Here is a 23,204-nt window from a genome sequence, read left to right on the forward strand (position 1 = left end):
CACCAAACACCATGTCTGATCTCACGACCACAGTGCTGAAAACGCTTGCCGAGGGCCCCATCGCTGACTCGCGGGTGGCCTTCCCCGCCCATACCACCGCCCAGTTGCAGGGCACGCTGCAGAGTCTTGCCGGCCGAGAAATGGTGACCTACAAGGCCGTGGAGGAGGACAAGTGGGAGCTTACTGAGGAGGGCAAGGAGATTGTGTCGCTGGGCTCGCACGAGTACCGCCTCTATGAGGAGGTGTGCAAGGGTCTGGAGGGTTTGGAGCTGGCTGACGTGGCATCCAAGCTGGGAGCGTCGGGCAAAATTGGCCAGCAGCGGGCTTTCAAGAACGGCTGGGTCAAGAAGGAGGGCTCCAAGCTGATCAAGAGCAGCGACAGCGTGACTGACAAGACCGCCGAGGATCTTAAGACCATTGAGTCCACGGGCACCCTGGGAGACGCCAAGGAGCTGCAAGATCTTAAGAAGCGAAAGCTGATCACTAAGGTCAAGCAGGTGTGGTTTGAGATTGAAAAGGGCCCCGAGTTTGCGCTTACCGTCAAGGAGTACGCCACCGACGTGACAACCGACATGATCCAGAGCGGCGCCTGGAAGGACGCGGCATTCAAGCCCTACAACTTTGCCGCCGAGGGAGTCCAGCCCCAGTCCGGAGCGTTCCATCCTCTCAACAAGGTGCGGGAGGAGTTCCGACAGATTTTCTTCTCGCTGGGCTTCTCCGAAATGCCCACCAACCAGTACGTGGACTCTGGGTTCTGGAACTTTGACACGCTGTTTGTGCCCCAGAAGCACCCCGCACGAGACCTCCAGGACACCTTCTACGTCAAGGATCCCAAGGAGGCGGGTCTCCCCGAAGACATGGAGTACTGGAACAATGTCAAGAAGGTTCACGAGGACGGAGCCTACGGCTCCATCGGATACCGGTACGACTGGAAGCCTGAGGAGGCCCAGAAGCTAGTGCTGCGAACCCACACCACTGCGGTGTCGGCCAAGATGCTGCACCAGCTCGCCAAGGACCCCAAGCCTTCCAAGCTCTTTTCCATTGACCGAGTGTTCCGAAACGAGGCTGTGGATGCCACCCATCTGGCTGAGTTCCATCAGGTGGAGGGAGTGGTTGCCGACTACAACCTGACTCTCGGAGACCTGATTGGCTTCATGCAGATGTTCTTTTCGCAGATGGGCGTCAAGCAGCTGCGGTTCAAGCCCGCCTACAACCCCTACACCGAGCCGTCGCTGGAGATTTTCTCCTGGCACGAGGGTCTCGGCAAGTGGGTCGAAATTGGAAACTCAGGTATGTTCCGACCGGAAATGCTGGAGGCCATGGGTCTGCCCAAGGACCTGCGAGTTCACGGCTGGGGTCTATCGCTGGAGCGACCCACTATGATCAAGTATGGCGTCTCAAACATTCGAGAGCTGCTCGGTCATAAGGTATCTCTGGACTTTGTGGAGAACAACCCTGCTGTGCGATTGGATGAGGGTCTCAACTAAGTGCGGAGAAGAAGAGAGCAAGGGTTGATGGTATCGTGATGCAACGACCATGTTGCGTTCGATGAAGGATAGGAGAAGTAATAGATGTTAGATTGAACGAGGTAGCTGGGTGTGTTTCGTTGGATGTAGGGTGGTAATAGGCTGAGAAATGTGCTGGAGACATTCGGACCGAATGAACATCCCCGAGCTGTTCGAGATTTCAGATGATCTAGTACTGATCTGATTGAGACAGAATGGTTACTCGTGCTTGTAATGATGACCATGAACTACGCCGCCAGTTGTGTCTCGAAAAGACCACCAAAAATCACTTGGTGTAGCCTCGAAGTACACTGTCACACTCGCCTGGTCAGGAGGAATCCAACGGTACCATTTTCAGGTCTCTACGGCGTTTATCCAGAGATTTGAGTCCTTTTGTATTTGGGTCTAACATCACCACTTCACCACTTGGATCCACTTGGACCTACATTACCACTTTGTCGCCAGAGGTACCATTGCACTCATAATGGTATCATATCTATCTTGTCAGAGTCATGTTGAATTCACCACAGTTCCAGGTGGTCAGCGTCAAACCGGTGATCCAGTATCTGTAGCTTGAGGTTCAGTTCACCACGAAAAAAACCTATGATCCAGACAGAGCTGTTGAGATTTACGTGCGATGCTCGGTGTCACTGCTTCAATTGAGGAGATTTGACGCGACTCATTGACTTGGTACGTTTGTGGGAGTGCGATCATGTGTACGATCGACGATGGCGACTACATGAGGAGTTGGACTTTTCGAGTGAAGAATGATCAGACTGAAGAGTGATCAGGATGAAGAGTGAACCGAGTACCAGAGTATCAGAAAGAACAGTACTGTCTCCTCTTACATGATTGAACACGTTGCATCCGATCTTCCTGAACCGGTTCTATGGAGGAAGTGCTATTGTTGATGCTGTCGAGACGGTAGCTCTAGTCTCTAACCTCTTCAGCAGCTTCCAGCAGCCTTCAAGTGGTCAACCACCGTCTACAATTTTCCAGGGTGTCCAACAGGGAAAGTCCAGCTATTTGCAGACATTCTAATCGCCAGATGACCAATCCTCGATCTCCGTGTCGGAATTATGTACCATCAGTTCGGATCTGAGACTGGCACAGGAATGACACAAAAGCTGAGATGATTGGACCGGAAAGATCTAACATCTAACATACCCCTAGACACTCGTTCTCTAGACACTCGTTCTCTAGAGACCGATTACAAATCACGTTCGGAGCACACAAACTGGACCAAGGGACTTGGTGATGTTTCGGGGATGAGGGACCTGTAATTGGGTGCGAAAAGAAGTAGAAAAACACTTGACGAGTGTTGACAGACTCAGGAACAGATAAAGGGACTTGTTTTTCTCTGTGCAACTCTTGATCCAAGCCAAAATGGCAGAGATCGATACAGCGTGTACCCACAGTACAGCCAGGTAGATGTGCACTGCTGCGACGAGTGCAAGTGACTCATATACACTCTCCATCTTTTATAGAAGAAGTTCCAACCATATTGGTGGGATCATTGTCTTTGGAGAGACATGTTTGAGTGGAGAATCATTGAGTCATTGAGTCATTGCACTACAGTCAGTGACCATAGGCTGAGAGAAACTGAGAGATCGAAGACTGGGCTCTGACAACGAAAGGAAGCGTCTGCGAACGCTCGACTGGAGATTGGATCAAAGACTGAGCTAGAGATTCGAGCTTGGTTCAGCATTGAGCTTGGTTCGAGATTGAGCTTGGTTCGAGATTGAGCTTGGTTCAGCATTGAGCTTGGTTCGAGATTGAAGCTTGGTTCAGAGATGGGAAATTCCTCAATAGTCAACCAATGTCCTATTCCTGCTTCATCTGCTGGGTGCGGTCTCCCCGGAGAATCGATATCGGTGTGTATCTGCTGCAGTCATCATACCCTACGATTACTCGTACGAGTAAAAGTGTAGTAAAACAAGCACCTCGTGCCTCGTAACTGGTACCTCATACTTGTATGGCTCAAACGCATTGCCCATCACCCTTCAATTAAATGACTCCTGGCTGTTCACTTTTGTCCCCATCCCTGGTCCACTTGCTCCAGAGCTCCTTGCAGAACTCAATCTCATCCATGTCTGTTTACGGCCATACCAAAAGGAGTTAAGGTCGTTGCGGGGTTTTAAAACAGTGGGTATGTTACTGGAACGAAGTTGGCGGTCCATCGGGCGAAGTTGGCGGGTCGATAGGGCTCCTTTTGAGTCTCCTGGACCCGTCTCTATCTGGGGTATGAGGTACCAAAGCTAAGTTGCCGTTCAAACCGCTCCAGTCCTTACTCCTGGACGCGAATGTTTACAACAACTGATCCGAAACGCGCCCGGCGCGTCCATCTCTCTCTCAGGCTTGTCCTGGTCCCAAAACAATCCGTTTTAAGCCGTTGAAACCGTTAAATCCTGCATATCCTGCATATCCCCGCAGTCTCAGGTTGAGGTACCAGACGTGGAAAATGCCTGACTGTGAGTTCGACTTCGACTTCGAGTATGATTGAGAGGTATGGTCGCGGTCAAGCGCCCGAGTCCGCGTCTGAGTCCGAGTCCGAGTTCGAGTTCGAGTCCGAGTCCGCGTTCGAGTCCGAGCCCGAGTCCGAGTTCGAGTTCGAGATCCAGGACTAGTCCCACTTTGCCCACACATATCCGAGAATCGAACTCGACTCGCAGGTCACACCACCAACTCTTTCTATTAATAGACAAACTCGGACAGTTTCTGGCCGGGTCACGGGAGCTCGGAATGGAGCTTGTTCTTCTCTGGGTTAGAATGTCGATTTATGGGGATATACAAACCGAATCAGACAAAACAAACGGAGTTGGAGTTGGAGCGGTTGGAACCGGGCGAATAGTGATGATGAGCCAATGAGATGAATGAGTCAATGAGATGAACAAGTGGATTTGGAATGAGAGATTTTTCGGATCTGAATGATGGATATTGCATCAGTCCGAAACAGTACAAGAACAAGTACAGTACGAGTAAAAGTACCACTCTATCCGATCTCATACCGCTCTATCCAATTCCAAACCGCTCTCGTACAGTCCGTACACAGCCCTACTCTTACCTCTTCGGTCAATCGTCGGAGATATCATACCTCTATCATACTGCATACCAAGACATATTCGAGCTTCTAGAACATGTTTGGAACCGACGGATGCAGTGCAGGGGCATAGGACAACTCGTGACGGCATTTAGAGCAAGTTCCAAGTGAGCTTTTGTCGTAGCCAGGAGGTCTGTACTCTAGTCTGCTGGAAAGGACTGATTTTTTGCCTCCGAACCGGGGAATAGCCCGCCCAACCAGGGAATAGCCGCCGACATAGCCGCCGCTGCGACAGTGCAGTGTCTTCATTTGGCGGAAATCGTTATACGGCGTCATTCAAAAGACGCGTGGCCAGGTCCACATGCGTCCATTCTGTTTCTTTTTTTTTTCTTCTTGTTCTTAATATTTTTCCCCCTTTTTTGTCCTTTTTTCTCTTTTTTTTCTTTTTTTTTTCTTTTTTTTTTTTTTTTTTCGCCTCCATTTCCGCCGTATATCCTCCTCCAAACGCTGATCCCATGTTTGAGTTAATTACTATCAGCAAAAAAAACAATCTCGGAGGAGGTGCGCGTTAAATGCTGGGAGTCTTTCTGGCAAGCGTATTGTTTTCCGATTTTCGCGGGTTTTTTCTGAAATTTGGATTTTCCCGATTTTCCCGATTTTCCCCAATTTTCCCCAATTTTCCCCAATTTTCCCCAATTTCCCCCCATTTCCGACTTTGCCCAAAATCCTCTGCAAACTCCATTTTCGGGGCCCTGAAATGCGACATTTTTACTCTCAGGAAAACGGTATATTATGCTCACACTCCGGACCAAAAGCCCATTCCAAGTTTGAGTCAAAAGCGAGTTTCGAACCGCAGATAATACCTCAGCCAACCGCCACAACCAAGTGCATGTGACAAGCCCAGGAGAAGACACGCGCCCAGTGTGGGCACCACTTTGGGACCGTCTTGGCCACAACATGACCAACGTCAGTCAGCCCTCCCAAACAAGGTTCGCAGGGCTGAGTGCCTAAAATAGCCCCGAGAGAAGATGGAAAGGCGTGGATCCAAAATGGCGCCGCAAACACGTCGACCGCGTAGCAGGCGGGTTTTCCCGCAAAATAAGTCCTCCCACCACATTGTCCAAGTCGTGGCCACAACCTCACCCACATCATGGCCAGATCTGTGCCTGCACCTGGCTTGCTACTACATAGACCCGCTTGCTGCTGTGAGCCGCACGACACCCGCAACCAACGTTGGTAGGGGTAGGAAAAGAAACGGCCCAGAGCATGGGATAACGGGGGCGTCGTGACGCCGGCCGTGCGGTGACCTCGGGACCCGTGAGATGACCACAGGACCCCCGTCATGCCCACCACCCGCAAACGGTCGCAGGAGGCGTAAATCCGCGGAGATGCTTATCGCCGAAAAATGCAGTCGCAACCTCAATCTGCCCATTAGGGGCACCCAACCTTTAAGCTTTTTTTTGACTTCCCAAACAAGGCAGTGAGTGCATACCACCTTAGTACCTCAGCCATATCGTCTGTTTATATATAGGCCCACCTCCTCTGTCAATTCTGTTTCTCACACACCACCTTACACAAACACAAACACAATGGCTTTCACCTCTTCCGACATTCTCAAGATCATCGTTGGTGAGTATTAGAAGCGGCAGCTGGATTAAGGGTTGGATTGAGGCCTGTTGATGGCCAGTGCTATTTTGGTGGCGACGTTGCACTAATGGCGAGTGGCGAGAGAGGCGAGCCTGAGCGGGTGAGGCTGGCCTGAGCGAGCTGTGATAGTGTCGTAAGAGGCCGTGACAGAGCCGTGACAGAGCCCGTGGACAGAGGCCGTGACAGAGCCCTGACAGAGCCGTGACAGAGGCCCGTGACAGGCCGCGTGTGCTCAACATTGGCCGTATTGCTTGTGATATTGGCATGACTTCCCATGTCACGAGTGACCGTGTCACAACTTTGACCGTGTCACATTTGGCCGTGTGAACCACGAAACCTCCCCCTCCCCCTATCAACCCAAACTAACCCAGCTATCTTCCTCCCCCCCGTTGGAGTTTTCATGGAGCGAGGATGCACCGCTGACCTGCTCATCAACGTCCTCCTCTGTTGTCTTGGATACATTCCCGGTATCATCCATGCCCTCTACATCATCTTCAAGTATTAATTGTACCATAACCAGCAACATATAACCAATATTGATTTTATCCACAGCAGCCACTCTACACTCACTACTTGTACGTAGCTTTTCGTATACATGCAGGCGTTCTGCATCTTTCCAAAAGTAGCAATCTCCAAATGGACAGCTACGTCTAACCCAGTTCTGATTTAAACTTCTAGAGCAATCTGAGATACGTGTTAATGTTTTTTTATTTTTTATTTTTTATTTTTTATTTTGGCGGAGATCAACGATCGTCGCCAACACCACGTTCGGGAGTCAGAACGGGCTGAGTTTTGGGCGGGGTGGGGGTCACGTGACGCGCAGAAATGCGAGCGGGTTATTTTATTTTATTTTATTTTCGTGTTGGGGTTCAATTCGGCTTTTTTGGCTACAGTACTGTGTACTGTGCTTGTAGTATTTGGTTAGAGAGTTCGGATCAATTTACCCCTTTTCAATAAGAAAAAGGTTGACTTTGCCAATCGCCACTTGCGACCTTGTCTCAGGCCGTTTGCGGGGGAGGATGGATTAAATTGGGATTGATAGGGAGTTGGGGAATCAGCAGGGATTTTCTAGATTATTTTAGTGGATTATGGGATTTAATTGGGATTTAATTGGGATTTTCCGGTTTACTTTTAGTATGTTTTTGCTGTTTTGTTCGTTTTTTGTTAGACTTGCTGGAATGTCAGATGTGTCTCATTAGTATAAGCACAAGAACGGTGGCAATTCGTGTCGCAGGAAAAAAATTCAATAAATTCAATAAATACAAATATACAAAAAATACAAAAAATACAAAAAATACAAAAAAAATGCTGTGCGAAAGAATAAGAGACCAAAGTCTTCTGTTTCTCGGACTGGACGATTTTTTCCCCTTGATGCGTTGATGTTTTTCTTTAGTATTATTATATTATTTTCTTTTTTATCCTTTTTTATATTATACACCTCCGAAATAGAGTGTATAAATACAAGAACAGAGCACTAGCCCTGGTACAAGTGCTGTACAAGTAGAACAGACACAAAACGGTCTACAAGTAACCGAGAGTGGATTCAGATAAGCATAAATTTCGAGGAAACAACCATGTACTTGTACTTGTACTTGTACTTGTTCAAGTTCGGTAGTACAGCGTTTGTACTCGTATAAGCTGGTGGTTCTGTGTTGTACTACTGTGATGTACTGCTGTAGGTGCAGTACGGAAGAGCTTGAGGAGGATTAAATGCCTCTACTTGTTGGCATCTCGGTCCCACCTCCTGTTCTTCTCTCGTCTGTGAGACAGTTGCCTTGATATGTCTCGCCAGCCGCTCAGATTAGGTGAAACAGGGCGATCATGAGACATTGGGTGGAAAAGTGGAGAAGTTGAAGGGCAGGTGCCCAGTGATACTGTGCGGTATTGTACATTCGTCAGAGTGAACTTGAGACCTACCGTACGAACGAGATACATTGAGAAAGCTCTTAATCAGACGAGGTCTCGTATCAAGACTCAGACGACAAATGAGGACCGCTCGTAAACAGTCTCCTTGGAGGGCTAGACAAGAGAATCAGTCCATGGGAATCAGTCAATGAGAAGACAATCAATGAGAAGACAGTCAAAGAGGAGGAAACAAGAGCAACGCAAGGAGACATCTCCATTGTGCCAGAGAAACCCTAGTGGCAAGAGGTCGAGTTAAGAACTGGCAACAACGTAGCGAGAAGTCGAGTTAAGAACTGGTAACAACGTAGCGAGAAAGTCGAGGTTAAGAACTGGTAACAACGTAGCGGAGAAGTCGAGTTAAGAACCGATAACAACAGCTGATCCGGTCCAGATGCTTCCATCCAAACCAGAATCAGCGGAGCGGTGGTATCTACAGGTCTGAAAGCACCATCTCCAGCTGGATTGAAAAGAGCTGGAGAGCCATGTGAAGAATCAAGTGCAGTCCACTTGGCTACTGAGGTGAGATTCAATATCACTTGGGATTCAATGACCTGAGAATCAGTGGCTTGAGAATCAATGAAAGTAGACTAGTGAATACTGATTGAGAAGAGACTGTCCGGGGGTATGTACTGAACTTATATTGGTAAGAGAGTAGATGGTTGACAAGTAACTTGTTCTCGCCACTCTACAACTGATTCTCTCTGCTGAGTTTCGTAGTGTGTAAAGCGACATCTGAGACTTGATTCATATGGTCATGACTCGACCCCCATGGTAATGACCAACGCAGTCAGCGCTCTGGCTGAGATTGTGAGATTCTGTGAAAGATTTCGTCAGGGGGTTTCACTGGTAGTCTTGTCATCGCTGTCACGAGACCTGCGAGTTTTGCCGAATATCGTACAACGGAGAAACAGGAGATGCCAGTCAGTTGCTTCAAGACCTCATGAAGACGCTCCTGAAGTTGATACCGATTTGGAGCGGCGAGTCCCAGTCCAGCTGGACTGCTTTCTGCTCTCGTCGGCTGAGTAATGCGTGTCGCAGCTACAGGACTCGAGCTATTGGACACTGAGATCAACATTCACACACGGAGATGAGAAGTTTGCAGGAGGTCGTTGTGTTCGGAGACATTCGCATCGTGGAGTGGCTGATCAGGCGCATCTTCAACCAGGTGTTGGCACCGGAATTCCCCCGAGAGCACCCTGACATCAATTGGATTGCGAATGAAGCTGAGAACCAGCAGGAACGGATCGGCCAGGTATACTTGAGAAATCAAGTGACAACGAGCCGGTAGGACTGAATTCAAAGAGTTCAGAATGACTCAGGAAAAGAGAGGGCTAATGAGACAGTGTCGCAGACTGGAGACTCTGACTCGATCCACGCCTACTCTGGAACTGCTACTCCTTGAGCCGCTATCACCGGTACTGTCTGGCTCCGGATGAGTAGTCGGTCCGTCTCTATTCCTTGTTGGAGGACAATATCATCCAAAACCACACTGAAGGCAGAAACAACCAAACCCATCTCAATGAGTGCCCCTAGTCCACAACTCCTACTGTAGCTACTACTGCACTGGAGACATTTTACATGTATTGGCATTCTGTTTGAACAGAGGGTTGGTTCAAAACATGCTCCCGTGAGTGATCACGGTATCGTCGTTGTTTTCCTTCTCTGTACGACGGGCCCGAAATCACCCTGGATCGAAAGAGTCGGTTGTTGTTGACCACCACAGCTTCCCAGAGGAGTTTTCGGCTTGTTTGGAGTCCGAACCTGCCATACTGAGACAGGGAATTGCGAGTTCAGTCAACATCATTTCGTGTCAATTGACAAAGACAAAGTATCTCCACCAGGCCAATCAAGACAGCTCTTGAGACGACGATACGACAGCTGGAGTCAGTCATACACTGAACCGCTCAAGTGTATTTAGTTTGAACTAGTTCTGAGAGTTAATTAACCCGGTTTCTTGTCGTAACATTTTTGTTTCGAGCCTGTCAAACCAGGAGCACTCCAGCGACTCGAGCAAACCCAGCGAGTCTTCCTCGGAGTTCTGCCACAGTAGACACTCAAACACTCGGACATGGTCCGGAAAATGGGCCGGCTGATTGATTCAACTTGTCAATAATCTCATTCTGATATCAGTGGTTTTATTATGATGCTGGCGCGAGCTCGGGCGCTGATAATTTGTTCCCGACGCATGGCATCGCGCCTTGAGATCGAACAACGCCTCGTCGACAGAAGCAATACGGTCTTCAACAGGATTTCAACCTGCTCCATGGGTGGTGATTTGCGCGTCCGGATCAGCTGAAGCGGAACCAACCGTCGCAATATGTTGCAGAAATGAAACGAAGATCAGCTCTGGAACTGATGAAGACGGTCACAGACAGGTCTGGGCGAGGCTCTTCACGTCTGGACGCGGTCAGAACGTCGCCAAATTATTACTGGACTCACTGTGAGCATTTTGGTACCAAAATCACCCATGCAAAAATGATCAATTGGTTGTAAAAACAACAAAAAAAAACGACGTTGGAGCAGGATTCGGGCACTCCACTCGGTCTAATTCCATGTACCCATACCGTACCAAACATACGACGACGACACAGGAATGATTTACTCATCCAGCAGCATTTTATGACTTCATAAATGCTCTCTATTGTCTATTATAAAACCCATATATTGTTTTTTATTTATTTTATAATATGTCAAATATTTCAGATTAAGTTTCGATTATAAAAAGATATATGCAGTTACAGAACTGTAATTATTGAATTTTGTAGAGTTTAATTTTTTTTGTTGATTTTTTTGATTTTTTTTGATTTTTTTAATTTTTTAAATATCTCTAGCGAGGCCACACCGAACTTCATAATGATGTTAATCTCCATACAATGGCGAACCTCCTTGCAATGGCGAATTCCTGCTGTGGCGAATCTCCCTGTTTGTAGGCGAGAAACTGCTCAACCCCTACCATCGGTGCCCCTGTCGAGCCCCTTTTGCCAGCCCTGTCGACAGTATACCACACCCTCACCCTCACCCGCGAGCCGTTGTCTCCTACATGGCCGCTCTACCTCCTGGCACAAGTCAGGTATTGGTCAGGTATAGACCAGGCATAAGTTCTGCCCGACAGCCTGGAGTCTAGGTACCCCTGAGATCGGGCAGGGACCTCTCAGGGTTGGGTGGGGTGCATCACAGGAACAGTTGCGCACCTGAAGCCCCAGGGGTATCCAGACATGCCAAGAGGCGTGGGCTGCTGTCCTGGATGGCCAGTTTCTTGTAGAATGATCAGTTGAAGTTCTGAATGGCCGTTCTGAAGAGTCGCAGTCTTATGACCAATACAAGTAACATCAGTCCGACTGTTGCTATGGACATGTTCTCCGGAGTCATGTTGTCTGTATTCAGCCATACGAGTACAAACACCGACTGTACTGTGCCGATTACTCATCAAGTCTCATCACTCACATGTCTCATCACTCACATGTCTCATCACTCACCATGTCTCATCACTCACCATGTCTCACCAAGGACACCATCACAGCCACCCCCACCAAGCTCACGTTGCTTGTTTCACCTCAAGCAAACTCGGGCTCATGGTTCAGATAAGACAGGTATGTGAGACACGTTCAACGCTGCGTTGCTTGGCTTGCAACAGTGGCGCGATGTCGACTTTGGAGAGCATGGAGTTGACTCTCAGGTGATAATGGCCAACAAAAGTCCGATACTAGCTTGCTATAACGTCTATAGCACAGCAAACTAACCAGCCGAGTGATAGCTGATATCAGCTCATGCCCCGATTTTCCCGATGATGGTCTTCGTATTACTCCAGTAAACACGCGGATCGAGGTCCCGGTCTGGTCACACGGCTGGTTCCATGTGTTGTACAAGTAAATAGAAAAACACGTCGTGGTCATTCCAGCTGGGCCAAACTGCGGTGTTCTGGGCAATTCCAACGTCAAATAGGTGACCCAGATCTGTGGAATCCAGTACAAAAAATAAACAAATAAAACAACTTTTTGGTAATGAATCATTCATTAGATATTTTTATTTTTTTAGTGCCGATTTTCTGGGATTTTTCTGGGATATTCTCAACCTTTTTTCCGCCTCCGATTTTCACAGTCCCGTCGATTATCGTGGTGCAATCTGCTCCACACGAGAATTGAGCAAACTATTTTAAAACCGTAAAAATAAAATTTAAAAGATGGAAGAATAAAATAAATAAATAAACCAAAAGAAAATAAATAAAATCACTATTTAATCGGAAAAATATCCAAAAATTCCTGGTGATTGGCTCGTTGTCGTTAAAATATCAGAACGACACCCTTTCTCGTTGAAATCGTTAAAAATCGCCAGTTTCATTTTGCCTATTTTCACCATTTTAACCTCGGCCCATCAACTCCAGTCACCTCATGAGTCAAAAAGTGGTGAACGTGAATCGAGAAACGAAAAACGAGAACGAGATCACCTCCTGGACCGAAATATCACCCGACCTTGGTCACAGGGCCATATGTGTGTTTTTTATCACCTTTTTCCCGTGTCCAACGTGGTGGCTCATCGACACGATCGCACGTGACTCTGCGTCACCGACTTAATCGCTGCACGAACGTGATAATAATAAACTTTGTGGGGATGGCAGCCGGGGGGGGCGGGGGAGCCAGGAGGGTTGTGCGGGGACACGAGAGTGACGGTTGTGCAACGAGAGATGTGGACGACAAGAATTCTAGTCACGTGACAATCACCCCGTGAGGTGGTACGGCGCCTCTCCAGACTGCGCTCTCTTTGCCCATTACTAAGCCAGGCCGTTTTTTCCAGTTCCGAAAAATAGCCTTTGAAGAAGTCCCAATCAGGAACCCGGTCGGTTCCGGGTCTCCCGCTCCTTTGACCGAGTCGGACCTAAGACGCCGTGATGGAGCCGGTTTGTGCGATACGACGCATGGCACTGATTCTCCACGGTGTCGGTGTGGGGAAGATAGCAGGGAGAGAGATAAGACTGGATTGCGGAGGAGAGGGGTAACCAGGCACATTGTGGGGCCGTGCTGATGGTTGTATGATTTTATGATTGTATGATTGTATGATTGTAGGATTGTATGCCTGATGCGAGTGTCCCCCTCTTTTTGAAGATCATGTGTTTTTTCCTGCTTTTCGGTTTGCAAATCCATCCTTCTCGCCTGGTTCGGGGCCTTTTCCCCTTATTCTCACATTATCAGTGTCGATCGTGATTGTCCGCAGACCCTTGTCGTTGCACTTGTTTTTTCCCGTCAACGTGTGTAGAAAGAACTCTAAGTCCATGTGAATGAGACGGTGAGCAATCGACCAGAGTAGACCAACGCATCCGGATATTGATGTGAATTCGAGCTGGACCAGTCAACAAATCCGTCAACCTGCCAATCTGCAATCCACCATTCCGCAATCCGCAATCCGCAATCCGGAATCCGCAACCCACAATCAGCCAACCCGTCAATGTGCTCACTCAACCGTGGGCAGTTTTATCCGCCCGAGTTTTAGTTTGTCGCCTCGCCTCACATCGGTCGGTTTCTTCCTTGCCTTTTTCTTTGCCTTTTTCTTTACCTTTTTCCTCGCCTTATTTGCTGCCCCGTAGTGTCTCCCCCCACATTGCTCTGTCTCAGCGATCGACAGACCCAGTCGTGTGGTGGTGGTGTGCAGGCCACAGTTGCCGAGGCAGCTGGCCGGGCGTAAAGCGCGGCGTTTTTGGGAAATCCAAAGAGTGCAAAATGGTGCTGGCCACCGAGCGAGGAGACCCAGACCCCAAACCGCCCCAAACCGAGCCCCCATCGCCGCCTCCAGTCGCCTCCGCAATCGTAGCCCCTCCTGCTGCGCTCGGTACAACGGCGGAGAGTTTGGAAACCCAAAAGTCAGACCCTCCAAACTAGCTCAAACCGTAACCCTATGCGCAGCGGCAGAAGACCATCCGGGGACGACATGTATATATATATCCGGCCTGTCCTCAAAAAGATGCCAAAGTTACAAACATCAAGTAACAAAAACCTCCTCTGTTACAAACACCCAGTGACAACAAGAACCCAAGAACCCAAGAACCCAAGGACCCGACAACCCGAGAATCCCCCAGTAACAACCCCCACAACCCCCATAACCCCACAATGAACTCGCCAGCATACTCCGAAACCTCTTCTTCATACTCGTCCTCGCCCGGCTCACCAGTGTTCCAGAACAACAACCTGCTGCCTCCTCCCCCGTCGCCCCAGATGAACGCGCAGTCGTTCCCCCAGCAGCTGGACTTTTCGCTGCTCGAGGTGGCGGCCAAAAAGGCCGAGATGGGTATCATGATGGACGACCTGGAGGACCTTTCTTTGTAAGCGACAGATCATCCAGTATCGCTAGTTCCATCAACCATCCGCCACAACACTGATTGCTCCGTGGAACTGGGCCCAGCCTGAAGTCTGTCACCTCTCTCTGTCACCTCTCTCTGTCACCTCTCTCTGTCACTTCCCCTCTCTGACCAGACGCCGAAACCCAATCCTCAACGGCACTACATATGGCACATATGGCACATACGGTGCATAAGACGCATATGGGGCATACGACCACATCGGCTCCTTGCACCTTGATTCGAAAGTGGCTCTGTGCATATGCATCTTCCGGAACATCGGACCAGGCTCTCTCTTTGCCTTAGACAGAATGGGCCCATCTCCATCGTCCATGACGGCAACACCGACACCAACCGCCCGCACGCCGTCTCCACTCACATCTGCATTATTTATTTCTATGTACATAGACCTCACATTAATATATCATGATATACAAGCCGGAGAGAGTAGCAGAGAGAGTACTTGGTGCTCGCACTGTCCCGTGCATTTTTTCAACGCTGGTGCATAGCTAGCGCCTAGTCTCCAACTACGTCTTTCTTTGTCGTTGTGGTCGCACTCGCACTCGCACTCCTCTCTCTCCCGGACTGGCCTCTCACCACTCTCGCCCTCGTCTCCTCCCTCCCTAACCTTTGCCGTATTCTCCCGAACGTTTGACAGTCTAAATTAGAGCCTTGAAAATAGCTATTAAAAAGGATCTAAGAGTGACACTAATGACAACGGAGAATCGCGGAAAAAAAGAGAAGAAAACAAAAGAGCTCCAAGTCGAGCTGGAGGCCACGTGAGGGGAGAAAAGAGAGAGAAATAATCGCACACCCTTGACCGTTGGAAAAATTCGGCTTTCATCGGCAGTCGGCTTACAGATGCGTACATGTGCCATGTGCATGGGGGGGTTGTGTATTTCCACAGTCTTTATGAAGGCGTCGATTTTGCTTTTTTTTGTCTTTTTAAGATTCGACCCACTCGTTCCCCCATGAATGCTAACTCTGAAAAATTCTACAATAGTGTGAAAAAAATCTAAAAAAAAACAAAAAAAACAATTACTAAAAAAAAAAAAAAATACCAGCAAAAAAACCACACAGCTAAAAAAAAAAAGAACATTACTAAAAAAATACTAAAAAATACTAAAAAAATGCCGGCAAAATTTATGCTGGCAAAAAAAAAAAAAAAAAAAAAAAAAAAAAAGGTTTCACCAACTTGTAACACCCGACCGGGGTATCATGGTGGGGGTGGTGGGGGCCGAGTGGGGGAAGATGATAGTGGGTGGGGTCGTTGTAACGGTCGTGGAGGTCTTTTTTGGGCTTGGCAAAAGCGACCTTGGTTCGTTTTTATACACATTTTGCCGCCATTTTCAAGTGTCTATTTTCTGGGAGAAAAAAAAAAAACTGAAAAAACTCTGAAAAGTTCATCAGAAAAATTCAGAAAAAAACAACTTTTTACAGGATTTAAAAAGAGAAAATATTTTATTTTTTAACAAAAACTAATAATGTTAGGAAGGGCATCCGCAGGCGAAATTTTAACCCAAAAATTGTGACTGCTACATCTACATACGCACTACCGCACGTTGTAACTGTGCTTCTAAAGCTGCATTTTTTCATATATCGGAGGGGTTTCTTTTTTGACAGGCGTCTGAAAAGGCCGCTCGTGTAGTCCAGTAGCAATTCCAGCTCTCTGAAGTGGCTGCACTGCTCCAAAAATGTGCTCACACAACGTCATCTCCTCAACAATGTACGATGAGTCGGTGGTGTACACAATCTGGGTACGGTGGGGCAACGAGAGAGTCCATAGCTCGGGAGTAGGGTGAATCAGAAGTTCCCCAAACCGTACTGTAGGTCAAGTGTCTAGTGGTGTTTGGATCTACTGTAGTGGGGGCGTTTGGATCTTGTGAAGCGTTTGGGGAAGTGGTGACTGTGCTAAAAGTGCGCCTTTTGGGGGGGAACTGCTGAGCACGGGCGTAAATCAATGGTATCGTATGTGCAGTAGTGCGAAAGATTTTACTGATTGAGAACGTCAGTCAACTGAATGCTGGCGCTTTGTACCAGTAGCATATCCCTGCAAAGATTAGACACCAGTGTAAAGTATCATCTGCTCTGGGGACATGAATCTTGGCGCTGGCTAGTGGTGTCTTCCTGTGTGATGGCTGCAAGTGCTCACTGCTCTCTCATCACCTAAAACCCCAACCACGCAATGTATCGTTCTATAATGCTGTAAGCCCCTCCACAACAATCACATTTTGACCTTCTCCAAAACCCCTCCGATATCCCCGTCGAGTCGCACATCTGCCTCCCAGTCCTTGCCTTCGCCTCGGACACCTCCCTTGTTCAACACCGCCACCTTTTTGCCTTGTTTGTAGAACTGTCGGACAAGATCAAAGGCTGAGAAAGTGGACAGAGACGTGCCAATAACCAGCAGCTGGTCGGACGACTCCAGCAGATCACGTGCGCGAGCCCGATCCGCCTCAGGCACACTTTCTCCAAAAAACACAATGGAGGGCTTCAAAACCCCGCCACAGTTGAGACATGGCGGAATGGCGACCCTGTCGTAGTCGATTTCCACGTCCAATTCCGCGTCTCCATCCGCGTTGAGTTGCTGTTGTCCACCAGGAGCAGCTTCATTCAGCTTGTTTCCAGAAATATCAAGCCGAGATTTGCTAGTCGAGTCGTCTAGAGATGCGAGAAATGGATTGGAAGAAGTCGGAGAACCCCCAGGAGTGACTGTGGCACCCGTGTTTGTTTCCACCCTCGTTCCCGGATCTACAAACTGCGCCAGATCACTCTCGGTAGTCTTGTCCGTGGTAAATCCTCTCCCAGTCATGGCAGTCCCGGCCACAGCATCGTCTTTACTCCATCCATTGTCCTTGGCCATTCTGTCTTGGAAATCCTCTCGTGATGTCTGGTCTCCACAACTCAGACAATGCACTCTATAGGCCGATCCGTGCAGTTCCACAAGTGCCGGAACCTCTCGACCAGCTCTCAGATCAGCCGACACGTTCACATTGTCCACAATGTCACCGCCACTCACCTGGCTCAGCTTGTGTAAGCCGTCCACGTTCTGGGTAATGAGGCCCGAGATGTGGCCGCCCCTAAGCCAGCCTGTCAACACCTCATGAGCCACGTTTGGACGGGCCCACTTCAACGCCTGCTCGTAGCCGATCCACGCACGTGACCAGTACCGCTTGCGTTTGTGCTCGTCAGACACAAACTCGTGGTACAGCGTCGGCTGGTGGTTTGGGTTGGTTGTGTATGTTCCTGTGGGTCCTCTGTAGTCTGGAAGGCCTGATGCTGTAGAGATGCCTGCGCCGGTTAGAATTGCCGTTTTTGTGTTTTTTGCCGTCAGGAAGCGCGACAGGGCCTTGGCGGCGGAGGCCACGTCCGTGTGTGTCGGCGTGTACGGCGTGTTTTCGAACTTTGGTATTCTCAGCTTCATTATGGATGAGACTAGCTCCAATGTCGCGATGTTCATAGGTGGAGGTGAGCCTTGCACATATCGAAAGCTTAATAGTTGGAGAGGTGGTGGCGGACATGGGAGAGGTCTGAGAGACGAAATGATTGTATATTTGGAATCAGCGTAACGAAATGTATACACACGCGACTTGGATTCCTTGTTGGAGCTACCGCTCGCGGGTAGAGAAGGAAGACATGAGCGAGCTCGATAAGCTTAATTGATACATGATGACAGGAGCACATGTTTCTGCCTGGCACCGCGGATCCTGAAAGCAACGGTCATACTCCATGTCTGGTTGATATCACCGGGCCGGGCATCGTAGAGAAGCAGAAGTATTTATATCTGAAAGCCATACCTCAAGTCGACTCTCAGACGCTTCGTACACTCAAGCCGACTCTCAGACGCTTCAAGTCCCCTCGTACAGGGTCTACGAGTTTGGTATGAGTTAGGTACATATGGTACATACAGTACAATACGACACTCGCCCAATCATTGACACTGTCGGTTGAATACCCCAATGGTTCTCCCTCAACACCTACAGAATGCATTGGAGACCACTGACACATGAAATCCCTTGTAATCGTATTTTCCATTCATTATCTATATCGTATCACATCATGTCATTAGTCATCAATCGTTCAGTGGAAGGTCCACCAATGGCGCTATTGTCGAGTTGGTGGTGTCCGTCTTCAACATCTCTAGATTCTCTCAAGCAAGGTCTCAGCACTGGATCCAAGATACAACTTGAGCTGGTCAACAGTGCACGGAATCAACCGACAAAGAATCTTGTCCGTGTTTAACCTGTCATAAGCCTGGAATCGGTGGCAGCCTCCAAAGGCGAAATAGTGGGTCTTTCCGTTTCGTCGAATCACCAACACATCTGGAGGAGGCAAGGCAGACTCGTCCGACTCGCTGGACTTGTGTTCATGGGCCTTGAGCGTCTCGATCATCTTGGAGATTTTCTCCTCGTCCAGAACGGGCGGAATGGGTCTGGAAATCTCCTTGAGAGGGAGATATTCCGTTTTCGCCAGGGTGGTTTGCATGGACATTGTGATATGTGGTATTTGGCAACGGCTCTCGTGATGGATGGTCGTTTGTCCTTGTCGTTGCCCGCCCTGGCTCCCTATATATGCTCCTTGGTTGCTGCTTTGTAATGTCAATTATAAGTCAGTCATTAGTTGCAGTTATTAGTAAAGCGGTCTAGACTTGGGCCGGGTAACTTTGAGCCAGAACCGTGGTTGCAGTGGAACCACGAGTACAACTACTGTACAGTACAGCACCCACAGGTTGTACGGGTTGTTGGCTTTGTTCGCTGCCTGTGGCGCCGACATCTCGTGCGGTCACGTGACACGACGGGCCCCGTTTTCGCTCCCCCGTCTGTTGACGGAAGGTTGTGGAATGTTCTGGAACTTTTCATCCGTGCGAGGAAACGGCCACGAGTCGCCCACTCCAACTCCAACTCCCCGACTCCTGTCGATATCCGAGCACCCGCAGCCCTAACCGCGACGCTCGTTCCGGCTCCGATTTCTCGGCCAAGTGCCGTCTCCACAAGACCGAGGAAGGTAAACTCTCTGTTCACGTGGGGCTGAAGAAAGGCCAGCTCACGGTGGTGGAGTTGCAATGGAGGCGGCAGCTGAATAGACCTTGCAAGTAAGGGGTACCTGACGGGAATGTGGGAATATGGGACACAAATTGACTCGCAAACTTGCAACATGCGTCCAGTGTACCCCGGATAACACCATTAGTGTGGCTAATAGCGAGGATGGGGACTTGGAGGGATGGGTTCGCAGGGATGGACTCGGAGGGATGGACGCGAATGGCGTGGAGGGCTCGGATGGCGCGGAGGGTTCGGAGATGGGTCCAGGGCCAAAAATCCGGTTTAAAAAGGTGGATATGGTCGATTGTAGGCTCAATGGCTAGATCGATACATTGGTTTGTGTGTTGTGAGTGGGTCCGACCCGATACATGTGTGAACATGATGTAACCGTGGTGTATATGGTATAGCTTATAGACGATACGGAAATATCGGAGATAGAGCGAAGGGGCCATTGACGGGAGGACACCGGGAGAATCGGTGGTGACATGGGATAATTGCAGGTTGACAACCGTCGCCAACGCTTTTGCCCGCCCATTATCTCCTCTAAACAGCTCAATTAAATGTCTCTGTTTTTTCGAGTCCACGCCAAAGTGGTCCTTCTGTTCATAAACTTCACATGCACATCTGAGCGGATGTGTGGGAGATGTTATCGCCGAGGCAGTTCAGAACGGCGAATAATGATCGGAATGGCGCGGGAAAAAGGCGAAATGAATTCGATTCTCGGGAAGAGTCCGGTTATCGACCCAGATGTCTCTCCGCTCCTCCATTTGCGCCCCCATCTCCCTCTCCATCCTGCATTGCGCCATTAACTCTAAAACCCATTGAGTTGTGTCTGCACGCTGGCCTCTCATTTGCCATTTAAACCCGTCCAGTCCCACCCAGCGACCTTCCCCAACTCCACATCACATCAAAAATGTTCCAACCCCGAGTTACCGCCCCCCTGCGATCCTTCTCCACCTCCGCTGCCCGACAGCACAAGGTTGTCGTCCTTGGCGCCAACGGAGGCATTGGCCAGCCCCTGTCTCTGCTGCTCAAGCTCAACAAGAACGTGACCGACCTCGGTCTGTACGATCTGCGAGGCGCCCCCGGCGTTGCTGCCGATGTCTCCCACATCCCCACCAACTCCACCGTGGCCGGCTACTCTCCCGACAACAACGGCATTGCCGAGGCCCTCAAGGGCGCCAAGCTGGTGCTGATCCCCGCCGGTGTCCCCCGAAAGCCCGGCATGACCCGAGACGATCTGTTCAACACCAACGCCTCCATTGTGCGAGACCTGGCCAAGGCCGTCGGTGAGCACGCCCCCGACGCCTTTGTCGGAGTCATTGCTAACCCCGTCAACTCCACCGTCCCCATTGTCGCCGAGGTGCTCAAGTCCAAGGGCAAGTACGACCCCAAGAAGCTCTTCGGTGTCACCACCCTCGACGTCATCCGAGCCGAGCGATTCGTCTCCCAGCTCGAGCACACCAACCCCACCAAGGAGTACTTCCCCGTTGTTGGCGGCCACTCCGGTGTCACCATTGTCCCCCTCGTGTCCCAGTCCGACCACCCCGACATTGCCGGTGAGGCTCGAGACAAGCTTGTCCACCGAATCCAGTTTGGCGGTGACGAGGTTGTCAAGGCCAAGGACGGTGCCGGATCCGCCACCCTTTCCATGGCCCAGGCTGCCGCCCGATTCGCCGACTCTCTCCTCCGAGGTGTCAACGGCGAGAAGGACGTTGTTGAGCCCACTTTCGTCGACTCTCCTCTGTTCAAGGGTGAGGGCATCGACTTCTTCTCCACCAAGGTCACTCTTGGCCCTAACGGTGTTGAGGAGATCCACCCCATCGGAAAGGTCAACGAGTACGAGGAGAAGCTCATCGAGGCTGCCAAGGCCGATCTCAAGAAGAACATTGAGAAGGGTGTCAACTTTGTCAAGCAGAACCCTTAAGGGACTGATGATGTAATGATTATATGACATGAGATAAGCGAGCTAGTACCGTAGTTGTAGGTATGTACGAGTATAGTGACCAGCTGGGATATAGAGAGCTCATGGTTATCCATCGAGACAAGACTGAGGGCATGTTTGAAGTCTCAGACGATTGGAGTCCGGGACGAGACGTGACGAAAAGTAGGATTTTCCTTTGTCGTCGTGCGTTCTACAATCAATGGGACACAACTCGGCGGGGGAGTGCAAGTGCAGAACAAGTGCAGAACAAGTGTCAGTATCTCGACGATTTGGTGTCAGGATTGATTCTAACGTCAACTCCAAAAAAAAATGATACCCACCTTCTCTATGAGGAACCATAGCTCGATTTCCAAGCCGACTCCAGTGCACCTATTACTTGAAAAAGCCAGTAATCTAACTTTATAGTTGATACATTAGTTGAAGACTCAGTATAGTAGGTAGCTTCCATTATCTCCATGAATCATAACCAAATGGGAAAAACCAACCTACCATATCAATCTGCAAAGTTATCCAAACTAAGCAACCGTTTTGCCCTTGTCATATAACCATCCATCCACTCTCTAAACTGCACTTGAATTGCTCCAATCAACCTTGCCATATTGATCATGCTCGATCTCAGGCGGCGTCCCATAGAGGCTGATAATTGGTTGTTTTGGAGACTTTGAAACGCCAAACATGGTATTTCGACCTCGTTAACTTGATTCCCGCCGTCAAAATTCCAATTGAACACAAAACCACCACTCCACAGCCTCCCCCTATCCGGGTCTTGTTCGTTTAGAGTTACCACTTCGATATTGCTTGATATCAGCCTATTTAGTAAAGTTGACCTCCTCTCATAACCACCCCACACAATGTTCCGAAACGCTTTGAAATCCGCTAGACAAGTGAAGGCTCCAGTGCGAGCGTTCTCGACCCGAGCCACCGCCGCTCGAGCTGTTCCCCGACCCTCAAACACCCTGCTGTTCTCCACTGCCGCCGCTTGTGCTGCTGGACTGTCTCTCTACTCGCTGTACACCCACCAGTCGATTGCGCTGGACGAGAAGAAGGGCCCCATCATCCAGCCCACAGACTCGGTCCAGCCTCCCACCTCCACGCCGCCTTTCCCCACCAAGATGTCAGCTGACGGAAAGGAATGGTCGCTGCTGGGATGTGGAGTGCGACGAGTCTCCTTCCTGGGGTTCGACGTGTACGCCATCGGTCTGTACTTGCCCGAGTCGCAGAAGCGAGAGGTGCGGGAACTGCTGCAGTCCACGTCGGGCTTCCAGCAGGCCAACGGCGACGTGGAGGAGTTCAAAAAGTCGCTGCTGGACCCCGTCCACGGAGCCGCCAAGATCCGATGGCTGCTGGACCAGGGCATCGACATCCGAATCCGAATTGTGCCTGTGCGAAACACGGACTTTGGCCATCTCCGAGACGGCTTTGTGCGAACCATTCTCGCCCACCCCGAGGCTAAGGAGGCGTCCCAGAACAAGGAGTTTGCCGACGGCCTGTCCGAGCTCAAGACCATCTTCTCCCGAAAGATGTCGGTGCCCAAGCACAATATTCTGGTCATGAACCGCAAGGGTAACAACGGCGAGCTCAAGATCACCTACTACGACGCCAAGAGCGAGGCTGATCTGGGCGAGGGCTCCGAACTTGGAACTGTGCACAACCCCCAAGTTTCCGAGCTGCTTCTGCTCCAGTACCTCACTGGAAAGAAGCCCATCTCCGAGACCCTGCGAGACTCCGTCATCAACGGCCTTGTCACTGTTGCCATTGAGTAATCCCATGGACCACCTACAACCGGCAGTTGGGTTCT

General features: G+C 49.8%; 11 protein-coding genes and 1 pseudogene across 11 annotated transcripts; 6 read left to right on the top strand and 6 right to left on the bottom strand.

Moving 5' to 3' along the window:
* Positions 1 to 11: 11 nt before the first annotated feature.
* On the top strand, positions 12 to 1,487 carry YALI1_D20473g (uncharacterized protein; the record flags this gene model as incomplete). Its single annotated transcript, XM_502905.3, has 1 exon — positions 12 to 1,487. The coding sequence occupies one exon, from the start codon at positions 12 to 14 to the stop codon at positions 1,485 to 1,487; it is 1,476 nt and encodes a 491-aa protein (XP_502905.1).
* Positions 1,488 to 2,353: 866 nt separating this feature from the next.
* YALI1_D20496g (uncharacterized protein) lies at positions 2,354 to 2,607 on the top strand (the record flags this gene model as incomplete). The annotated part of the gene is made up of 2 exons (XM_068282727.1): positions 2,354 to 2,411; positions 2,456 to 2,607. 2 exons carry the CDS (start codon positions 2,354 to 2,356, stop codon positions 2,605 to 2,607), a joined length of 210 nt encoding a protein of 69 aa, XP_068138828.1.
* Positions 2,608 to 3,298: 691 nt separating this feature from the next.
* On the top strand, positions 3,299 to 3,767 carry YALI1_D20505g (uncharacterized protein; the record flags this gene model as incomplete). The annotated part of the gene is made up of 2 exons (XM_068282728.1): positions 3,299 to 3,379; positions 3,432 to 3,767. 2 exons carry the CDS (start codon positions 3,299 to 3,301, stop codon positions 3,765 to 3,767), a joined length of 417 nt encoding a protein of 138 aa, XP_068138829.1.
* A 1,642-nt stretch (positions 3,768 to 5,409) lies between these two features.
* YALI1_D20531g (uncharacterized protein) lies at positions 5,410 to 5,889 on the bottom strand (the record flags this gene model as incomplete). The annotated part of the gene is made up of 1 exon (XM_068282729.1): positions 5,410 to 5,889. One exon carries the CDS (start codon positions 5,887 to 5,889, stop codon positions 5,410 to 5,412), a length of 480 nt encoding a protein of 159 aa, XP_068138830.1.
* Positions 5,890 to 6,134: 245 nt separating this feature from the next.
* On the top strand, positions 6,135 to 6,697 carry YALI1_D20534g (Compare to YALI0D16665g, Misc non-coding, similar to Saccharomyces cerevisiae SNA2 (YDR525W-A); ancestral locus Anc_1.21, similar to uniprot|Q9C1W4 Schizosaccharomyces pombe UPF0057 family protein possible stress response protein; annotated as a pseudogene).
* Positions 6,698 to 14,419: 7,722 nt separating this feature from the next.
* YALI1_D20618g (uncharacterized protein) lies at positions 14,420 to 14,828 on the bottom strand (the record flags this gene model as incomplete). The annotated part of the gene is made up of 2 exons (XM_068282730.1): positions 14,420 to 14,519; positions 14,569 to 14,828. The coding sequence occupies 2 exons, from the start codon at positions 14,826 to 14,828 to the stop codon at positions 14,420 to 14,422; spliced, it is 360 nt and encodes a 119-aa protein (XP_068138831.1).
* A 1,312-nt stretch (positions 14,829 to 16,140) lies between these two features.
* YALI1_D20637g (uncharacterized protein) lies at positions 16,141 to 16,585 on the bottom strand (the record flags this gene model as incomplete). The annotated part of the gene is made up of 3 exons (XM_068282731.1): positions 16,141 to 16,417; positions 16,460 to 16,531; positions 16,575 to 16,585. 3 exons carry the CDS (start codon positions 16,583 to 16,585, stop codon positions 16,141 to 16,143), a joined length of 360 nt encoding a protein of 119 aa, XP_068138832.1.
* Positions 16,586 to 16,646: 61 nt separating this feature from the next.
* YALI1_D20651g (uncharacterized protein) lies at positions 16,647 to 17,882 on the bottom strand (the record flags this gene model as incomplete). Its single annotated transcript, XM_502907.3, has 1 exon — positions 16,647 to 17,882. The coding sequence occupies one exon, from the start codon at positions 17,880 to 17,882 to the stop codon at positions 16,647 to 16,649; it is 1,236 nt and encodes a 411-aa protein (XP_502907.3).
* A 680-nt stretch (positions 17,883 to 18,562) lies between these two features.
* Positions 18,563 to 18,913, bottom strand: YALI1_D20662g (uncharacterized protein; the record flags this gene model as incomplete). The annotated part of the gene is made up of 1 exon (XM_502908.3): positions 18,563 to 18,913. The coding sequence occupies one exon, from the start codon at positions 18,911 to 18,913 to the stop codon at positions 18,563 to 18,565; it is 351 nt and encodes a 116-aa protein (XP_502908.2).
* Positions 18,914 to 19,439: 526 nt separating this feature from the next.
* Positions 19,440 to 19,913, bottom strand: YALI1_D20672g (uncharacterized protein; the record flags this gene model as incomplete). The annotated part of the gene is made up of 1 exon (XM_068282732.1): positions 19,440 to 19,913. The coding sequence occupies one exon, from the start codon at positions 19,911 to 19,913 to the stop codon at positions 19,440 to 19,442; it is 474 nt and encodes a 157-aa protein (XP_068138833.1).
* A 461-nt stretch (positions 19,914 to 20,374) lies between these two features.
* On the top strand, positions 20,375 to 21,388 carry YALI1_D20676g (uncharacterized protein; the record flags this gene model as incomplete). The annotated part of the gene is made up of 1 exon (XM_502909.3): positions 20,375 to 21,388. The coding sequence occupies one exon, from the start codon at positions 20,375 to 20,377 to the stop codon at positions 21,386 to 21,388; it is 1,014 nt and encodes a 337-aa protein (XP_502909.2).
* Positions 21,389 to 22,257: 869 nt separating this feature from the next.
* YALI1_D20695g (uncharacterized protein) lies at positions 22,258 to 23,169 on the top strand (the record flags this gene model as incomplete). The annotated part of the gene is made up of 1 exon (XM_502910.3): positions 22,258 to 23,169. One exon carries the CDS (start codon positions 22,258 to 22,260, stop codon positions 23,167 to 23,169), a length of 912 nt encoding a protein of 303 aa, XP_502910.1.
* Positions 23,170 to 23,204: the final 35 nt, after the last annotated feature.

Source organism: Yarrowia lipolytica, chromosome 1D (assembly GCF_001761485.1).
Source record: "Yarrowia lipolytica chromosome 1D, complete sequence".
In the NCBI taxonomy this organism is placed as follows: domain Eukaryota; kingdom Fungi; phylum Ascomycota; class Dipodascomycetes; order Dipodascales; genus Yarrowia; species Yarrowia lipolytica.